General features: G+C 39.4%; 1 protein-coding gene across 8 annotated transcripts in view; it reads right to left on the bottom strand.

Annotated features, from left to right (window-relative positions):
• The window catches only part of WDFY3 (WD repeat and FYVE domain containing 3), a 132,558-nt gene that overhangs the window by 87,394 nt on the left and 27,094 nt on the right, over positions 1 to 18,070 (bottom strand). For all 8 annotated transcript variants that reach the window (XM_018073410.3, XM_018073365.3, XM_018073382.3 and 5 more), the window contains exons 4-8: positions 9,730 to 9,839; positions 8,504 to 8,665; positions 6,627 to 6,819; positions 3,344 to 3,530; positions 481 to 647 (exon numbers count right to left, since the gene is read on the bottom strand). In XM_018073410.3, coding sequence (XP_017928899.1) covers positions 481 to 647; positions 3,344 to 3,530; positions 6,627 to 6,819; positions 8,504 to 8,665; positions 9,730 to 9,839 — 819 coding nt within the window. The remainder of the gene's footprint in view (positions 1 to 480; positions 648 to 3,343; positions 3,531 to 6,626; positions 6,820 to 8,503; positions 8,666 to 9,729; positions 9,840 to 18,070) is intronic.

The raw sequence follows: 18,070 nt of genomic DNA, 5'->3' as shown, positions 1-18,070 counted from the left end.
GCTTATTTTTATAAAACCCTTTCTCCCCTGGGAATTCCTCAACCTTATCTCTGGATCATAATTGACTGTGGTTGCAAGCACAACCACAGATTTTATCACTGTGAACACTGGTGATGAAACAACAGATTCCAGCTCACAAGTTACATTTGCGTAAGCTGAAAAAAGCTAACAATGCAAAATGGGGTGGGAGGAGGATTAAAAAAAAAAAAAAAAAAAAAAAAAAATCAAGCTAGCACATCAGTCTTTCATATCAGTTTAGTAAGAGCAGCTTAAAACACAATAAATCAACTCAGTGCATCTCTTCACTATGATAATCTCTTACAACATCCACGCAGAAAGTGTCAGCTTGAAATCCAATCTTATATAAAAAAACTAGACTCAGTTGCAAACAGTTTGTGTAGTAAACAGCTTCTCTGTATTTTGTTGTTTACATTTAAAACAACAAAAAGCCATACAGAGAGAGAAAGCAAACAGACTCACCTTTGCCTGCAGGCTGTGGGACTGCAAACCCGGGTAGTAGGAAAGGTACTCCCGTGGTAACACCTGCTGGCTTTAATTCATTGACACCATATGTCGTTAAGGAAGTGATCAAATTAACTAGGTCCTTCAGAGCATCCTTAGATTCAGCTTCTTTTGCCTGTTCTAATCTAAAGAAAATACAACAGATCAGGTTAGCAGCATTAGTTTATTTCACCTCAAATCACTTCAGTGAGACCCATTTTCCTCAATTTAGAGCCCACAGTTTTACTGCCCTATCCTGCAGTATCTTACATGTTTGTATGTCATACCATTCAGTCAGTCAAACACTGACCTTGGAAGAGTGTACAGTTATTTGCCATAGAAATTCACCTCATAAATCTTTCCTTGAACTCAACAGTCTATTAAAAAGCAGTACAGACATGAAAATTACTTTAAAAATCCTCTCACAGACATGAAGCTATTGGATATGAAAGCAAATATATAGTCTGTAATTAAATAAATCCATAATTAACTTGCTAGATTACAGCTGCCACTTTGAGAGTTAATATTTTATGTTAATGAGATGGTATCTTGGTAGAAGCCTAACACTTAGAAGCACTGGATGAAGCACCCTCATTAGAACTCCAAAACTTTACCTTTGAGCACAAGAGAATGGAAATGTAACATCCCATTCCAACCAGTTTCCTGCCAGCAGCTCACCATCAGACCAAACCCTAAAAACTGACTCTGAACCCTAGAACCATCCTCATTTTCCTTCTACTTCATCAAAAATTATGCCATGTTTAATTGCTAACTGTATAGCCTCTGCAGATCCCAGGAGGAAGCTGGGGACCACAATCTCCTATTTGCTTATGCAACGCAAGCTCTGTTTTTCTTCCTGCTGACAAGCGATCGTGGGAGCCCTTTAGAAGCAAGCTCATTCTTCATCCTCCATCTTCTTCTCAGTCAGACATAGCTGAGGAACAATCTCCTTTTAAACAGGAACCTCCTGTAAACAGTCACTACAGAAACACTGATCTATTGGCATTCTACTGATCCTCCACATTCCCTGCCCTTTCACACCTTCCAGGTGCAATTACACACTTGCTCCTCCAGCCCCTCAAAAACCTTCTGCAGTTTCTTACTAAGCCACCTTCTTCACACATCTTTCTGGTTTTCCAGCTCCAAAGCCTTTTTTTTTTGTAGCTAGAGGCCCAGTGTCCATATTTCATACCCTTACGTGACAGTCATCTTCACAAATAGTGCCATTAGAGCTGGACAAGTCTCTGTCAGTAGGTTTGATCCAAAACGTGTCCAGGGAGAATGTTACTGTTGTTCATCACTGATTAATACACAGGTTTATTCAAAATGACTGTTTTTTGAAAAACACCTTTATTTGGTTCTAGAAGACCACCTTGGGAAGAAATGAGAATAACATATTTCTATGCTATTAACCTTCACTGATGTCACCTGATGATCAGACATGCATATCTCAAGTCTTCCTATACCTTTGTCAGGGATCTCCCATTCTTTGATTTAAAGGATGAGCAAGCTCAGGAGAGAGTTTGGTGAAAACACCTGCTCTACAGAGGATCACTTTTGTACCTGAAGATGAAAATGCTAATGACAGTGCATTCCCCTCATATTTCACCTAAACTTTGGCTGACAGTTTCTGGGAAACAACTGCACTTGAATTACACGGCTTTGAATTAATGCATTAGTAAATATAACATACTTCAAAACTCCAACAATTCCTTAGTAGGCATTCTAGCTTTTGTGGTATCAAAGATAATTTATGAATAATTTTGACCACAATCAAAAATTTCAAATGCATGTCTATGTCTGGTACCCTTTTAAAACAAACAAAAACCCCTCAAAATTATGTAGTGGAAGATCTAGTTCAAATATTTAGGTGCCAAAACCCAGCATCCTAGTACCCAAAAATGAATGACTTGAAAGAGGGAGATAACATTAACATCTCTCATTAAGACCTAGTGTTTTTTAGTACCCTTGGCCCAAGTATACTTCATAAGGTACACACTTGTAAACATAATTTCCAAGTTTCCATCTCGGACTTGAAAAACACATATATTTCAAAAGCTAAGCATCCTTCTTCAGATCTTCATATCCAAACAAAGCAACATACACTGATAATAGATTTTACACAAATAAAGCAACAGACACTAATTTGTTGACTGAGAAAGGAAAGAAAGAAGTTTCTTCCACAGAAAGAACTAAAATCATGGATAGATCATACATCCAAGTTTTGTTTGGGCAGGCATTTTCATTACCATATTTTCTGATGCATTAGTAGCATCCTTAATAAAAAGTAAAAAAAAAAAAAAAAAATAAAATACATACACACACATACACACTGATTCCCTTGCAACATGCACCCCACTTACATACGTGATTTTTCATTATGATAGCATGATAAGACAATAACATAATCACAGAATTGTTTAGGTTGGAAAAGACCTTTAAGATCATTGAGTCCAGCTGTTAACTAAGCAGTGCCAAGCCCACCACTAAATCATGTCCCTAGACAAAACAAAACAAATCCCCAACCAAATCCAAAAATCACTAATTGCAGCCAAAATTTTATGTTCCAAATTATTTCTAAATATTTAGTACCGTTGTTTTTAAGCATCTGCTCTCTTCACTAAACACAGAAATATTTAGTAATAAATCACTACTAAAGACTAAAAAGTTAAACAATGTAGTTCCATAAATCGAGAGAACCACATAATGTAATGTCTTCATTCCATAATAATCTATAATCACTTGTTTGTTCAAACCCATTCACCACCTATTCTTTATTATGAAAGCTTTTTTAAAAAAAGCTCAGCTATCTGTCTACATTTCTTCAAGCACTTTTACATACCTGAGGAGGAGGTCACAGAGGAAGTTGTATCCTTGCCATATCCTAAAATCATCCAACAACGTTTGGGATACATCACTGGAGTCTTTGAGAAAACAAGAAAGTCCAGCAAACATCTCAACTATTTCTAGGGGAGAAAGGTCATCAGACTGCTGCATGTTCTGGACACACGTGGACAAACATTCCTTTTCTGAAAAGAATTGCAATTAAGAAATTTAGGATTTTACTCACATCAATCACAACTAGAAGTATAACTAGTACTATAAATACGGTAACAAGGTAACTTATTCAAGTATCTCTTATCATGTAACATTGAGTATCACAGAGTACTTGAAGATGAGAAGGATCCTCAAGTGGCTTTGGATTTGAACTCTAACCTCTTTTTGCCAACCCCTTCCTCCCTTTTATAGTCTTTACCCTTGTAAGGAGGAAACTGTAGATTTTTAACTAGTTTTTAACTAGTAGATTTTAACTGGTTTTTACCTAAAAAGTCTGACCAGATAACTCGACAGAATAAAAAGACAAATATGGCAACTGTAAATAATTCTAAAACATAGTTTTTTCTTTTAAAATACAAAGCTGTACAAAATACTGACCTAAACTGTTACTGATGTTAGGTAAAACCCTACACATAAGCCTTTACACCATGTCTTTTTATCGCTGTTCTGGTTAGCATTTCTTTGACTGGTATCAAAGAGAGACAGCTTGTCTTGTTCTGCAGAATTCTCTCACTCCATCAGTTCATCGGTCAGTAGTAAAAGGTTTTCCCCAATCTATAGTGAGATTTTAGGTTGCACTCCATTTTAAAAATGTTCCCCCTTCAATTATTTGCTATTTTAACTTTGCAGCATGTGCAACACAAAAGCATTAATCTTTCTAGCTAGACTGATAACAAAATTTCCCAGAGGCCAAATTAAAGCATAAGATAGTGAAAGGATGCTCCTTTGCATACGATGAAACGTCTTAACTTTTTTCCCTGAATATGAGATGAGCCTCTTGACAGATGTTCTCTCTTAAGTCATGTTCATTTTTGTATTCAACAAGTGAGAGGGAACACTGACTGGTTTTACGATTTTATTTCCCTTTCTAAAGATCCTAGAGTATCTTTTGACATGCCAGCTTCACTCCTCTGTGGATGAAGCCCACAGAAAAGAGATAATAGTAGTAGCTGTAATATGCCAAATGACACAGTCAAATGTCTAGTTATTTTCTTTGTTGCCCTTCATAACATTTTCACATATGCACATACACCTGCTACACTCACCAAAAACCCACCAGAAGACTGTTACAGATGTGACAAAAAGCCTATCACCTTTTAAGCCCTCTCTGAAAATACTTAATTGATGACTATGCTGTGCTTTCGAGTGATATTTGTATATTCACATCTTTTTTACTGGAACTGGAAACACACTGCTAGCCCAAGAAAAAACACAGACTGAAATTTTCTGTGAAGTATTTGGGAGCAGGCTGAGGTATTTAATAAACCATCAAAATGGTTCTTTCTGTGGAGCCTCGTAAGTACTCGCTTTCCAGGGTGTGAGCAAACTGTGGGTTTCTTTTTTTCCAGTAGGTGTACACAGTTAAAATATATGATAAGGATCTTAGTTCATTTCAACAGTCGGTCCAATTTAAAAACTACAAATGCTTCTTTTATGTGGTCCTACAGTCTAAAAGCCTCAAATATAATATTAGAAACATTATTTTACCAAACTTCCTAATCCAGGTCCAACATACCTAAACACCCATGCAGTTTTCAATTAATGCAACTTGAGTATTTTGTATGCAAAGCTGTTTCCAGGCAGCTCCAACACTGGTTTTCATTTTGTTTTGCTCTTCCAAGTTCTTTGTCATGAACCAGCTTGGCAACCTCCTCTTTACCAGTGTCTTGTAAGACATATGATGAGTAAACTACTACTTTTATTAGTTACCAAAATCTGTAAACAGCTAGAGAAATACCCCTGTACACTGCAGTTTCCATGCCTGCAACAGTCAGGATGCTGCTTGCCTCAAAAAAGAACAGGAGGTAAAATGGAATGACTCTGGATACTTTGTTGTTTTGATGGCTGGATTAAGCCCATGAGGTATTTTTAATTTGGCCTTCAGGATGCACACGACATGCAGTCTGTACGCTGTATGGCAAAGTGGGGAAGACTTGGGGAAGAAATGCAGACTGGTTGAACAGTCAGCAGTCTAGTCAGACAGCAGAGAAAAACGGGCTGCAAACCCATCCAGCAGCCAGGCTCTTCCTAGTTGTGTCCTAAAATCTCTGCACTTGGTTGTGACACAGGCTCTAGGGCAGGCTACTTGTAAACTTCCTAGGAGCACCAGTACTGAGAGACTGTCTCACCACAGCTGTGGTTCTCAGCCAAGTGAAGAGCACCTTCCCTGGGTCAGGCTCTAGGGACAACATCCTTGGCTTGGGGAAGATGGGCTGGACCACAGGGCAGGAAAGCAGCTGCCTGTTCCATCCATCAGCACTTGGAGGTTTGTAGTCTAGTGTTTCTGTGCCCATGCTCCCTTGAGCATTTCCTAGTGACCATATTACACCAGTTTTGGGGTTACCAGGATATGCCACTCCCAATGTTCTGGAGAATGGAGAGTATATTGCAAATCAGCAGTGGTTTTAACAGCCTCATCCAGCCTTTTCCCGCAAAAGCAAGTTGTCTTGGAGAATCTTCTCCCAGCATACCCAAATTAGCTCTCCCTGGTTTGCATAATGCACCAGCATTTATTACAGGGCAGCAGCTTTCATGGCCTTCTAATAGCTCCAACTGCGTCAGCAGAACACATGGAGTTCGTTCCTCTTCCTGTGGCTTTCTCAGATGTCTCTACACTTTATTGCCAGCTATTGTGGTACCCAGACAAGCAGCTGTAAACAGGGCACTGCTAGCCTGCCTCGTGCCTTTACAAGGGGCTGCTGCTGACAATTCAAACACAGGACTGAACCCAACTTATTCTTACTAAGAATTAATGTTCACAGCAAAAATGACAAATTTATGCATCTTCCCAACGAATATTTTCCCATACAGGCAGTTACTGAAGTCACTGAAAGCTTTTCGTTTTGCTCATCATAAACTCTACACCAAAACACGAGGGGAAACTCTATCTTCCAATGTTATATTGAAATGTGAATGAGACACACTCTCTCACTACACAAGGGCTTTGAAATTTCACCTGTATGTAAATATTATTGAGCTATTATTTTCATGCCTATTTCCTAACTAAGAAAACTGCAAAAGAAGAACAGAAAAGACCCCAACAAATAACACTGAAGAGAAATGCATACCATGAATGTATTTCACTACATTGACACTAAGGCCATGACGAGATATGGTCATTAGTACTTCTCCTGCACTCTTCCTCCAAGGCAGATTATAGGGAGGGCACCATGAGGTTATTGCACTGAAAAGAAGCTGGAGATCATCCTTTTGAGCCAGTTCTTCCGCCGGGGACACAAAACTGCACAATTTTACCAGGATCTGAAATAATAAGTCATTAAACAACTAGCATTAACACCCTGATCATTGATATTTTTGCCTAGAATGTTTCATCTTTTCCTAAGTCTTCCACTTAGCAAACACATTAAAAAGAGTAGCAAGCTATTTTCCCTTTGTGTGTTTCTGTATTTCCAACTGAAGACAAGGTTATTCAACACTTGGTTATTTTAAGTCCCAGTTCAATTTAAAATGACTACCAAAAGATTAGCAGCAGAGTTCAAATCTCTTCAGCTGACACAGCATACTTGTATGGATACCATGTTATTCCATTCTTGGAGAATCTACCAGTTGCCTAATTTACAATTAGGCTAAATGCTGCATTAGGCAGAGGCTCTGTGAAGCAAACTGCTGTATCCCTTCCTAAGGCAGGAAGAAGGCTATCGATGGGTTGTTGGCAGAGCAGCATCCATAATATCTTAGTGAAATGAAAACATCCAAAACAGCGTGTCAGGAAAGGCTACAGCAACACTGCAGACCTACCTCAATAACTGGCACCTGGATCTGAATTTCCAAGTTGCCATAAACAAGACAAAATGCAGCCACACAAGTGAACCTACTACGTTGCTCTCTCTTTTCTGTGTGTTTTGAGGACATCTGATCTCCATTTTGTGTCTTGTGCAGGAAAAGCTGAGGCTTCCTTTCAGAAAACTAGAAGACAACTTTGGAAGGCTGTCAGCATCTGGAAGGGCAGGTTTGGAAGCTATCTGAAACCTCACCCATTCCATCCAGCCTATTTGAGAGCACCACTTTGAGTCCTTTGAAGAGGGAGAGAAAAGAGCTGAGCAGTAGTAGGTTGGGGGGGACCCTATGTGGTAACACTGGTCATTAACTCTGCTGATTGAAACACAACAGAGCAATTTCTGAAAGATAGGTTACAGCACATTGTGATTTCTGATTTGGAAGACAGCACCAAAATGCCTGTCAGACATTATACTTACAAATCCTGCCACTGCCCTCAAATTCCTGAAGGATGCAAGTTCTGACAGACCTCTATGGTTTTGCATACATGGCTACGATAACCTTGCACAGAGATGTACCCAATTTGCACACTGACACACGTAGTGTGACCATTGACCCCCTTCTGATAGTAACTGTCAGCTCCTTCTAAAAGTTTCATCAGGAGAACATACAGGAATTTCTTTGCAGGATCTCCAACTGGAACTTGAGAAAGGAGCAAGTCAGATTAAGTCCTTGGTCTCCCTGGGAAATCTGAGGGGTAATTTTAATAGTAAGTACAAGCTCAGATTGCTCCCATGTTTAAATTACTTGTTCCCACAGTCATAGGGCTTTTTTCACATAATTATAGGGGAAAATAGCATATGTTATATAAATTATTATCAATACTAATGTTTTTTTACTATGTTTATTTCAATCAGTAACAGCCAAAGATACCAAATACTAGGACCACTTAGATGAAAACAGAATAACAGCGCACATGTTGCTCCTCTTAAGCATCTGTGTGGCAGAGTTGCATGCATTTCTGTGGAAGAAGTATTTGCCAAGGACAAAAACTATTGGAGGAGTGGAAATTTAACCTCATCTGTGCCATCAGTTTGTGAAGAATCAAGGAAGAGTAAAACCTGGTTCAAGTGAAAAGTTTCTGACTTCTCATATGCAGCATTTCCATTCCTCTTGCAAATTCCATGACCTATTTTACCTTTCTTACCTGTACAAAGACTTTCTGTAGTAGCGCTCGGCGCTCTGCGAGAGGTAGTTCATTCTGTGCTCCTCCAACTACCTCAGGCACATGTGGAAGGTCAAAAAACAGATATAGACATTTAACAAGTGTGGAAGGCACTGACATTGTAGTCATGCAGTCCACAGTTTTCTGAGGAAGAAGAAAACAGAACAAAAAAAAAAAAAAAGAACACCAGTTCAGCATATTACTCAATTAAAAAAGTCACACTCCTATAATGCAGTTGATTGAAATGCTGGTTTTTCTTTCTCACACCTTTGGTTAGGTATTCACGTGACAGTACAGATTCACCATCTATTTTTGAATGCCTACCTAAACAGTAACTTTAAAAATAGGATAATTTATTTACAGGACAACAGCATCTAATTGCCACAGTTCTGAGCAGTCACTGCACAGGACAGAAACAAAACCTGTCAGTCTCTGCCAACAGAAGTTTACAAGTTAATAACAAGACCTTCAGCCAAGCCCTCATCAGCTATCTATTCTTTGTAGCAGTGGAGACGGGAGTGGAGGGGAGGACTATTCAATTTATGCTCTCACTTGCATGAAGGTATAAACTGGCATAAGGAGTAAGGTAGTAGAAAATATGAAAGCATCAGTGGGGAAAAAAAGACAAATTGGAGTGGAGGCTGCTGACATACTAAAACACAGATAAAATGATATGCTGAATTATAAAGGTAGATTAGAACAGAAATAACAAACCATGCAGCTGTCCAGCAAAGTGCCAGAGATCGGCTCCCTGGGAGGGCAGCACCAGAAGCAGAGGCAATAATGATTCACGGCACCACCCACTCATCACTGCTGCTGGCTTTGCTTTTTGCAACTGCTGTTGCCCTCCTTCAGTGAGGTGCCCAAAGTTCAAAGTCTGAACTATTTAGGTGAGTTAAATGACATGTATCTCATGGGGCACTAAGTAGCAGCATGCAAGAGAAGCCTTTGGGAAGCAATAGAAGTTGCATGCATAATTCAAAAGAACATTATAAATTAAAGTTCCAGAATGATTATATTTTTTTTTAGGCAACTGAAACCAAGGAACTAAAACAGAAGTCCCGTGGCAGTATAAGAGAAAAAGGATTTTAACACAGTAAGCAGAATATAGTTACATCTTTTAGTGAGTGTTCATGCAGTTCATTATATTACTGCTGTTGTCTCTCCCACCCTCCAATTTATTTTTAGCTTTGCAGTTTAAGACTAACCTGTCCTGATGAAGCTAGTAAATTGATTGTGGTGAGCAGCATCCAACCTCTACTTGCTTCTTCACTTTGATTGACCTCCAGAAACTGGACTATGGCACGACTTGCAGCCTCTGTAGGGGGCAGTTAAAAAAAATACAGTAAGAATTCAGTTTGATAGCTTGCAGAAGGGAACACGTCCTCTCCCAGCAGTCCCGAGCACGGAGCATAAATCCACCTCTACAACACTACTTGAAAAAAAGGACTAGGCTTAGGCCTACACTTTCCAGACACACATTCCAGTCGTCCACACGCACTTAGCTTTGACACCAGTGAGGCTGCAAAAAGTACGTTATTAGGTCACGCATCATCCTGTAACCAGACAGATCTCAGTAACGGGCAGCAACTTTTGTTTGAGTATTTTGGCTTTAATAAATACAACATAGTCCTTCCCAAAGTCAAAATGTCACTATCACTTAGTGGTCTCAGTGGAAAAAGCTGATATTCAATTCCTGAAAAAAAGCACTGCACTGAAACAACAGCATGGAGAATAATGGGAAAAGATTGGAAGGAAGGAAAGGTGCAGAAAGACAAAAGGAATAAAAAACAGGAAAAAAGTAAAATTAAGACTGAGATCAGCAATTACAACATCCCCATCCTACATTTTTTGGAAAATGAAAACACTAAGAAGGTTAATTCTTATGATCCAGGGATCACTTCTGGAATTAGATGCTATTCCATATCAGTCAGAGTCCCAGACATATATTCTGCCAAGTAAACAAGTTATCAGCCTCAATAAATAAATGAACAGAAAATGTAATCCTATTTCACTGCTGCCTGAATACACACTTATGTTAAGAAGTCCATAATGCCAGTTGTGATGACTGCCCGTTACCTTTAAGGGAAACCTAAAACCACTTTGCATTAGTAACTGTGTATCAATCATCTTCAGTGCTTTTAGTGTCAACAAGGACAGAAAAGGAAGGTGAACAGTATCTCTTAAAAAAAGAAATTGCAAAGGAATTTCCAATGCAGGAATAAATCCACAACTGAAGAAAAATCTAATTTTAATATTGGTTTGTTTGCTTCATCTGCTGTCAAAATTTCCCAGCACATACCTGTGACAGAGTTTATTCGAAAGTAAACACATTCCATAGGGCAAAGTACTTATCAAACTTCTAGCACTGACTACATTGAGAAGATAATTTTCTGAAGCACCAGACTGTAAGTTATGTTGGACTAAAAAAACCTATGAAGTAGGTGATCCTAGAAGATGTCTAAAACTGTTTGGTTTACATTCCTAACTTTAACTTTTCACAAGAGCAACAACCACCATGCGGAGCCAACATCATCAGCCATCATCCCTGGTGAATCAACGTAACAAAAGTCAAGGTGTAAAGAAACCCTCTTATCAACAGGAGGACAGCAGGTAGGTGAAGTGCAGAACTACCCTCTGCACAACAGCCCTGAGATCACGTGTGGAATGCTGCATCCAATTTTGGTCCCAGTGCAATACAGGAAAGACAATGATCGATAGGAGGTCAACTGAGAGCCACTGAGATATCTGGGGGCTGGAGCACCCACCCTGTAAGGAGAGGCTGAGGAACCAGGGCTTGCTCAGCTGGGAGAGAAGACAGCCTTAGGCAAACTGAGCAGCACCTCAGAGTCCATGGTGGAGGGAGCTGCCGAGAAGCCAGAGCCAGGCTCCTCACAGCACTATATGGCTGGAGGGAAAGAAAAATTGGCTTAAATCAAGAGAGGTTCAGACTGAATATAAGGAGACATTTCCCCCTGCCCCAGGGACAGAAATGCACTGCAATGAGGCCCAGAGAGGCGGTGCTGTAACCACCCTTTGAGGTTTTCAGGACATGACAGGACTGAGCCCTGCGCAACCTGGTCCCATTTCACAGCTGTGAGCAGGAGGTCGGGCAATAGACCTCTCTTATTCTGTGATTTTCTCTCACACAGAAAAAGCTCTATTTGATGTGAAGTCTCTCTGAGATCACCCATGCTGGCAAGTTTCATTCTCTTCCAGTGCAAAGAGGATATATTTTTCCCTAAACCAAAAAAAAACCAAAAAACAGAGAAACACATTCAAGGTAAAAATCCAGATTTGTTTCATTTGTGCAATGGTTCTCCCATGTTTTTGTTTTGCAGACTTCCTCCTGTAACAGAATTTTGTACAAACCACTGGCTTTTCCAATTGTAATGCTGAAGTAAGGAGAGGCCCCTACTGCTTCCCTACATGAGACTGAGATAAAACAAAGCTTGAAATACCAACGTGAAAGGTAAAGCAATTTTTAAAACTCACACAAATGTGGACAAGCAGCAATTTCCCAGCATGCTGACCTGAAGCACCTGGTGGGCACTTTGTTTCCCCAAACTACCAGTGCAAAACATTAGTCAGGTGGTTGGGTGTACGAGCAGATCAATTCAGAAAGCCCAACAACCATGCCACATTTCCTATGCTAAAAGCATAGGCAAAATGCCAGAATTTCTGAAAAAGTCAGTTCTCCTAAATTCTGAGTCAAGCATGCCTAAAGCATGCACTGCTTCTACAGTGACCATACCCCACCAGCCCAGAGTTAAGTGTGGTTTTGTAGGTCTGTTCTCTTTCTATCTGACCAAAGACAGAGCTGGGCCAGCACTCTCTGACTTCAGGCAGGTACAACTGGTGCCAAACAGGGTGTGCACAGCCTCCTTTGGGAATAGTCTCCAAAAGCCACCTGTGGACCAGGGTCTCCTTTAGTCATCTTTGAAAGCGAGACTCAGGGGTTAAGTCCATGCTTCTGAGGAAGTTGTCATGCTGCTGGCATCCTAAATGGCATAGCAGTTGAACATTATAAATAGCAGTTTCAAAACTGTCAGTCTTAATTAAGCACTACCTAAAACACAGACAGCATTTTAAGTGCTGGAAGACGTTCTCCTGTCATCTGCTCAGAGCAAATTTGATAGCACTATCATTTAAGATTAATTTCTATCATCAGCACTGGTCTTAATTTATTTCTTGTACCTTTTCCCAGGTCTTGAAGTGCTCGAGTCACCTTTTACTGTAACATCTTTTATGTGCACTACTCAGATGTCCTTAGCCCTTCAACTTCTGCTGCAGAAGAAACCACTCTAGGATTGGGATATCTATCTAGTAAAAACAGTAAAAAAGCAAAGACAAAAACCTATAAAATAATGTGTAAACATACATATTTGTGACACCTGTGCAAGCACGTACACGTAAGTACGAGCATGATTATGTGGTTACATGTTAATACACAGGAGTCAGGTTTTTCAGCATGGATTCAGAATATACAGGAGAGAGGCTTGGATTAAACACCAGCATTTGCTTTATATGTAAGAGATGACACAGGTCTTTGCATCCTGGGCTTCAGAAAACCAGCAGGTAGAAAGCAATGGGATTAGACCCATTCAGACTGCGAGCAAAAATCAGTACTGCACTACAAGCAACCTTATTGCCTATAGAAATAGCACTAAGGACAAATTCAGTACATGAAGCTTTTAGTTAGATGTTCCAGTACCTTAAACAGCATATAATAGTGTCATCAGACTTTTGTATAGCTTATTCTTATTCTAGAGTGGAGTAATAATGAAAAAAAGTCCGTGCATATGCCAAGGAGGGGGAAGATAAGAGTGGGTGTGTTGGGGAGGTGGTGAGGCTGAATTCAGAGATCCCTTCTCTAACTGAACCTTCAAGAAGTCTCTACTACTTCTTGTGGAGAATACCTGCAAACACAGTCAGATATCTAGAGTTATAGAATACAAATCACTCCAACTACCCACGTAGTAATAGAGAAGTATCAACCCAAATGAAAATGGGATGGCAAAACATCTTGCCTTCAATCACCAGGGATCGAACAGGGCTGTCATCACAAGTCACAGATATGAAGTGGCTGATGCCTTTGCAGTGTGCAAAAATGGAGGGCTGCTCATCCAAAGATAAACAACTCAACTGTGCCAGCATTTAGCCTCTGTAACTCAGATGATAAAAGAATGGGCTTTCTAGGATCTCTTGGAAAGGCTCTCTACTGCACTACACTTACCTTCCATAAGATCTGTTAAAAAGCACCAACAGTAAACAGAAAGTTAACCAAAAGTATTAAGATATAGAAGTCATTGATCAGAACTGACTCCTGATGAATAGTAGCTGATAGGACACTTCTTTTTGCCTTTCAAAGCCATTTCAATAAATTCAAAGTAGAATCACCTTGTAATGCAAAGTGAACCACAGGAAAAAGATACATATGTAACGAAAAAGCCAAGACAGTGGTAGTCAGAGCATATGAGATTTCCATAGCATGTGAGATTTTCAACCTAAGTCTCTTCTCAGCAGAAGAAAAGTTAACTTAGCAAAAAAGTCTGAAAGCTGCCCCTAGGTCCACTTATTTTATCAAGGAAGTTCCTCAACTCTTCAAAGAGAAGCAGACACTGCAAGTAACACTATGAGGAAAACTTCAGGCTCCATTGCGGGAGGAGCCCGAAAGGCTGCTTAGCAGTAGAAGATAAGAAGATTCCTTTAACTATCATCTGTAATTCACCCAAATGCAAGATGCACTGAGACAAATTACACTAACTTTTGGGTATTTAGGACAAATATTAGATTAGTTCTGCTGATGTGATAAACTGCAATAAAAATGAACAATAAAAACAGAGTTTGCAGATCAATAGAATTTTATGAAGAATAAAGGTAGGCACTGTCAGAGGCCAAAGATAAACCACTGATGTGATTTTCTGCAACAGTTAAACATTATGGTGATGAATGTTTATCAATTTGATCTCCCAAAGTGGTTTGAAGATGAGATAATGACAGTCTTTCACCAGATCTGTTAGAGAAGTGCCTAAAGAGGTTTAAAGCATATTCAGTGGTGAAACAGTTTAAGTAAATCTGTGAAATTAAGAGGAAAAGAGAGAAAGCAGGGGGCAGAACCACAAAAAACCTAAAAAACAAAACCAAACCAAAAATAAATAAAACAGGGGAAAAAACCCAACAAACCAAACAAATAAAAACCCACAATACCCAACTAAACAAACAAATAAAAAAACAAAATACCCCACGAAAAGACCACACCACCACAACATTCAGAGGGTATAAACAGTAACTGAAATTGTTGTTTCTGGAGGCAGGAAGGATTAGCTGAACAGTCTAGAAGTATAGTAAAAATAAATTTGGCATTAAATAGTAAATACTGAGACAATTGCATAAAGAAAATGTTGTAAATACAAAATGAAGCACTGACTGAAGTTAACGAAGACACAACTAAATTGAATTTAAGAGGTGCATAAAACAGTGATATACACAGAATAGCACATGTAAAATCATTAAAAACCCCAAACAACTACCAAACTTTTGAAATTAACTTTGAGAGGAGGCTAAGAAGTTCCAGCCCAGTGCTGTACCATTTTGTTTTCTCACTCTTCAATTTTCTACCCTTCTGCACAGTTTCACAGACTGTCCTAACACTTACTTATACTCTGACTGGGCTATGACCTTCCAGGATGCAGGACTGCCCATCACTAAGGGAATCATTCTAAACCTCCTGGATTGCCTATGCCCTGTTGTGTTGTCCCTTCAGCAGATATTGGGGTTGTTGAAGTCCCCCATGAGGACCAGGGGTTGTGAATGTGAGGTTGGTCCTGTCTGTCTACAGGAGCCTCATCCACTCCGTCTTCCCGGTCAAGCAATCCTCCAATATAACATCACCTGTGCCTGCTCTCCCTTTAAATCTGAACCATATTATCTTGGTCAGCTCATCCATCCCCAGGCAGAGCACCACACACTCCAGCTTATCACTGACAGAGAGAATGACACCTGCTCCTCATCTTCCCTGCCTGCCCTTCTTAAAGAACCTGTATCCTTCCATTGCAACACTCCAGTCACAGGAGCCATCCCATCCTATCTCCACGATGCTAGTATAGATAGCTCTGCAGTGTGTGCAGTCTCTTAATTTCTCCTGTTAATCCACATGCTCTGTGCATTTGCATAGACACATTTACATTTTAGCTGTGTCTCTGATGCAGCCAAACTACTGGCTGGTGTGACTGGAATTCCTTTGTGCTGCTCTTCAGATGCTTTCCTGCTGACCTGTGATCCCTCTCCAGGGCTCTGGGTATCACTTGCTGACACTGGCATCAAAGTGGTAGGAGTGGGATGGATTGAGGCTCCCTTTTTCCCAGCAATTTTAAAGACATGCTGTTGGAATATCAGCAAAATCAGACGAACCAATTGCATCCAGGATATGTCTTTTCAAAAATACATTAAATGAAAGTGTTGCTTCCCTTCCAGCCAAAGTAGCCATTAGTAACCACATTTATTAAAGATTCCAGCTGTCCCTTTCCCTTTTTTCAGAAGTCTCTTTCAGCTCTGAGCCAGATGCACTTGCTCCCAAAAGAAAGATAAATTTCAGAACTGAGACTACCCCTAGACACAGATGTTTGAACATACATTTTACATAGCACTACCATAATTTTTGATCAATTCAGACACAAAATTGGATTTATTTGTGGAAAATGTGGCAGCTAAAACTCTTGAGTATACAGGAGTATCTCAACCATGACCTCACCATCTTCTAAAACAGACTTAGATACCCCATGGCAAGGGAAACCATTCACTTATTCTCATAGATACAATTATTGCTGCCACCTGAAAATGCTCACTGTTATACACCAAAGACTTATACATGAAAGATAATTTAACTCAGTTTTAACTGCTGTGTTTTCCTTACTCCAAGATTACATCCATCCTAGAGAAATAAGACAGTTGAAACTGTAGTTGAACACACAACTACAGTGGCAATGTTAAGAGACCACTTGAGATAAGGTGCTGGCACAGTTACCACTGAATCACAAAACGCCGTTCTGAGGAAACTTGGACAGTCTGCCAAGAATAACTGAGATATGCCTCCACGATGGCAGGCATTACTCACACAGCTATTAGCATAAATATTCAAAGGCCCAATGAAAATAATTGCCCTGTGTTCCATTATGAGATAGAGGAGGAAAAAAAAAAAAGAAAAGGAAGAAAAACCCCAACCACAACACACTGACAGGTAAGATTTAATCATACAACATTCCCCAACTGTAAAATACTGCCAACACATTTATAGAAATCAAGCTCTTGTAAAATTCTTTCCTTTCATTAAATATCTGAAGTTGAATTTTGATTATGTTTGCATGGAAAGCTAAAACAAGCTCGGCAATTTTGTAGACTTAAATGGTGCACTTCACACAAACAGGAATTTGCACTTGTATATTACCAGGGACATTTCCTTCATGTAGTTGTTTCTGAAGTTTTTCTCTTTTAAAAACATGCTAGGAGATATAAATACCTGTCAACAGCTATTAAGATATGCTCTATTGTTTTGTTTGGGACACAGAAAGAATGGAAGTTCAGAAAAAAAATAATGCAAGAACCTTCACAATCCATAGACACAATATTATGCTTTTACATAAAATGTATTTTAAACAGCCAATAATTTCTATTTTTAAATCAGTACCACAAAAAAATGTATATCTAGCTCTAATCAGTTTAACACAGAAGTCTACAAACTATGAGTTTTAACAGCTTGTTAACTGGTTATTCTGGAGAGGACACTGCAATTCCCTAGTCCCATCAAGACTTGCAATGCAATTTACAGAACATGGACCTACCAGGCTTTCTTAAAGGAAGTATAAAAAGAATTTACTGACCAGAGTAACAGCAATCCTGCTAACAGAGGAAAAACAACTGTTTTCTGTTTTAATAGAAACATTGGTACTCATTACATTAAGGCTTAGAAGAGCCCCAAACCATCTTTTAAGTCATTGTGGTCAAGTTTTCAAGTGGGGGAGAAAACAACAAAAAAACCCAAAACAACCACTGCCAATGAAAATCAAGGGTAACAATTGAAGTAATAAAAACACAAGAATGGTTATTCCCAGCAGAATGCCACTGACAAGCAGGCATAACAGATGTTCCCCAGGAAGAAAGGTCAAGCGAACACCACCATTCTGCCAACACGGCTGTTGGACATTTATTTCTCCAAAATACCCACAGAAAAGACATTTTGCGCCTGTTTACCCATAGAGAACAGGTTTTGTCTATGATATCTGTTTAGCCATCTGGAATGTTTCACTGTTAGTCACTCTACTTAAAATGGAAATATATTGTAATTGGCACAGTTTGTGACTCCTGACTTCCTGCATAATAATTTTCACAGCCTTTTCCAGTCCTTATTTACCACCAAATCCAAGCTGAGAACTCAGCACAGATCTTAAAATTATCTAGTAGGCAAGGACTTGATACTTCTCGGAATCGTTCCTCTTCAGAAGAGGAAATCAAAGAGGAAAGCTAATGAACCATGCCTTCTCAGTGCATTGT

Source organism: Manacus vitellinus, unplaced genomic scaffold (genome assembly GCF_001715985.3).
Source record: "Manacus vitellinus isolate BGI_N305 unplaced genomic scaffold, ASM171598v3 scaffold_0_pilon, whole genome shotgun sequence".
Lineage (NCBI taxonomy): Eukaryota > Metazoa > Chordata > Aves > Passeriformes > Pipridae > Manacus > Manacus vitellinus.
Note: the sequence above shows the minus strand (reverse complement) of the source record. Positions and strands in the feature narration are given on the sequence as shown.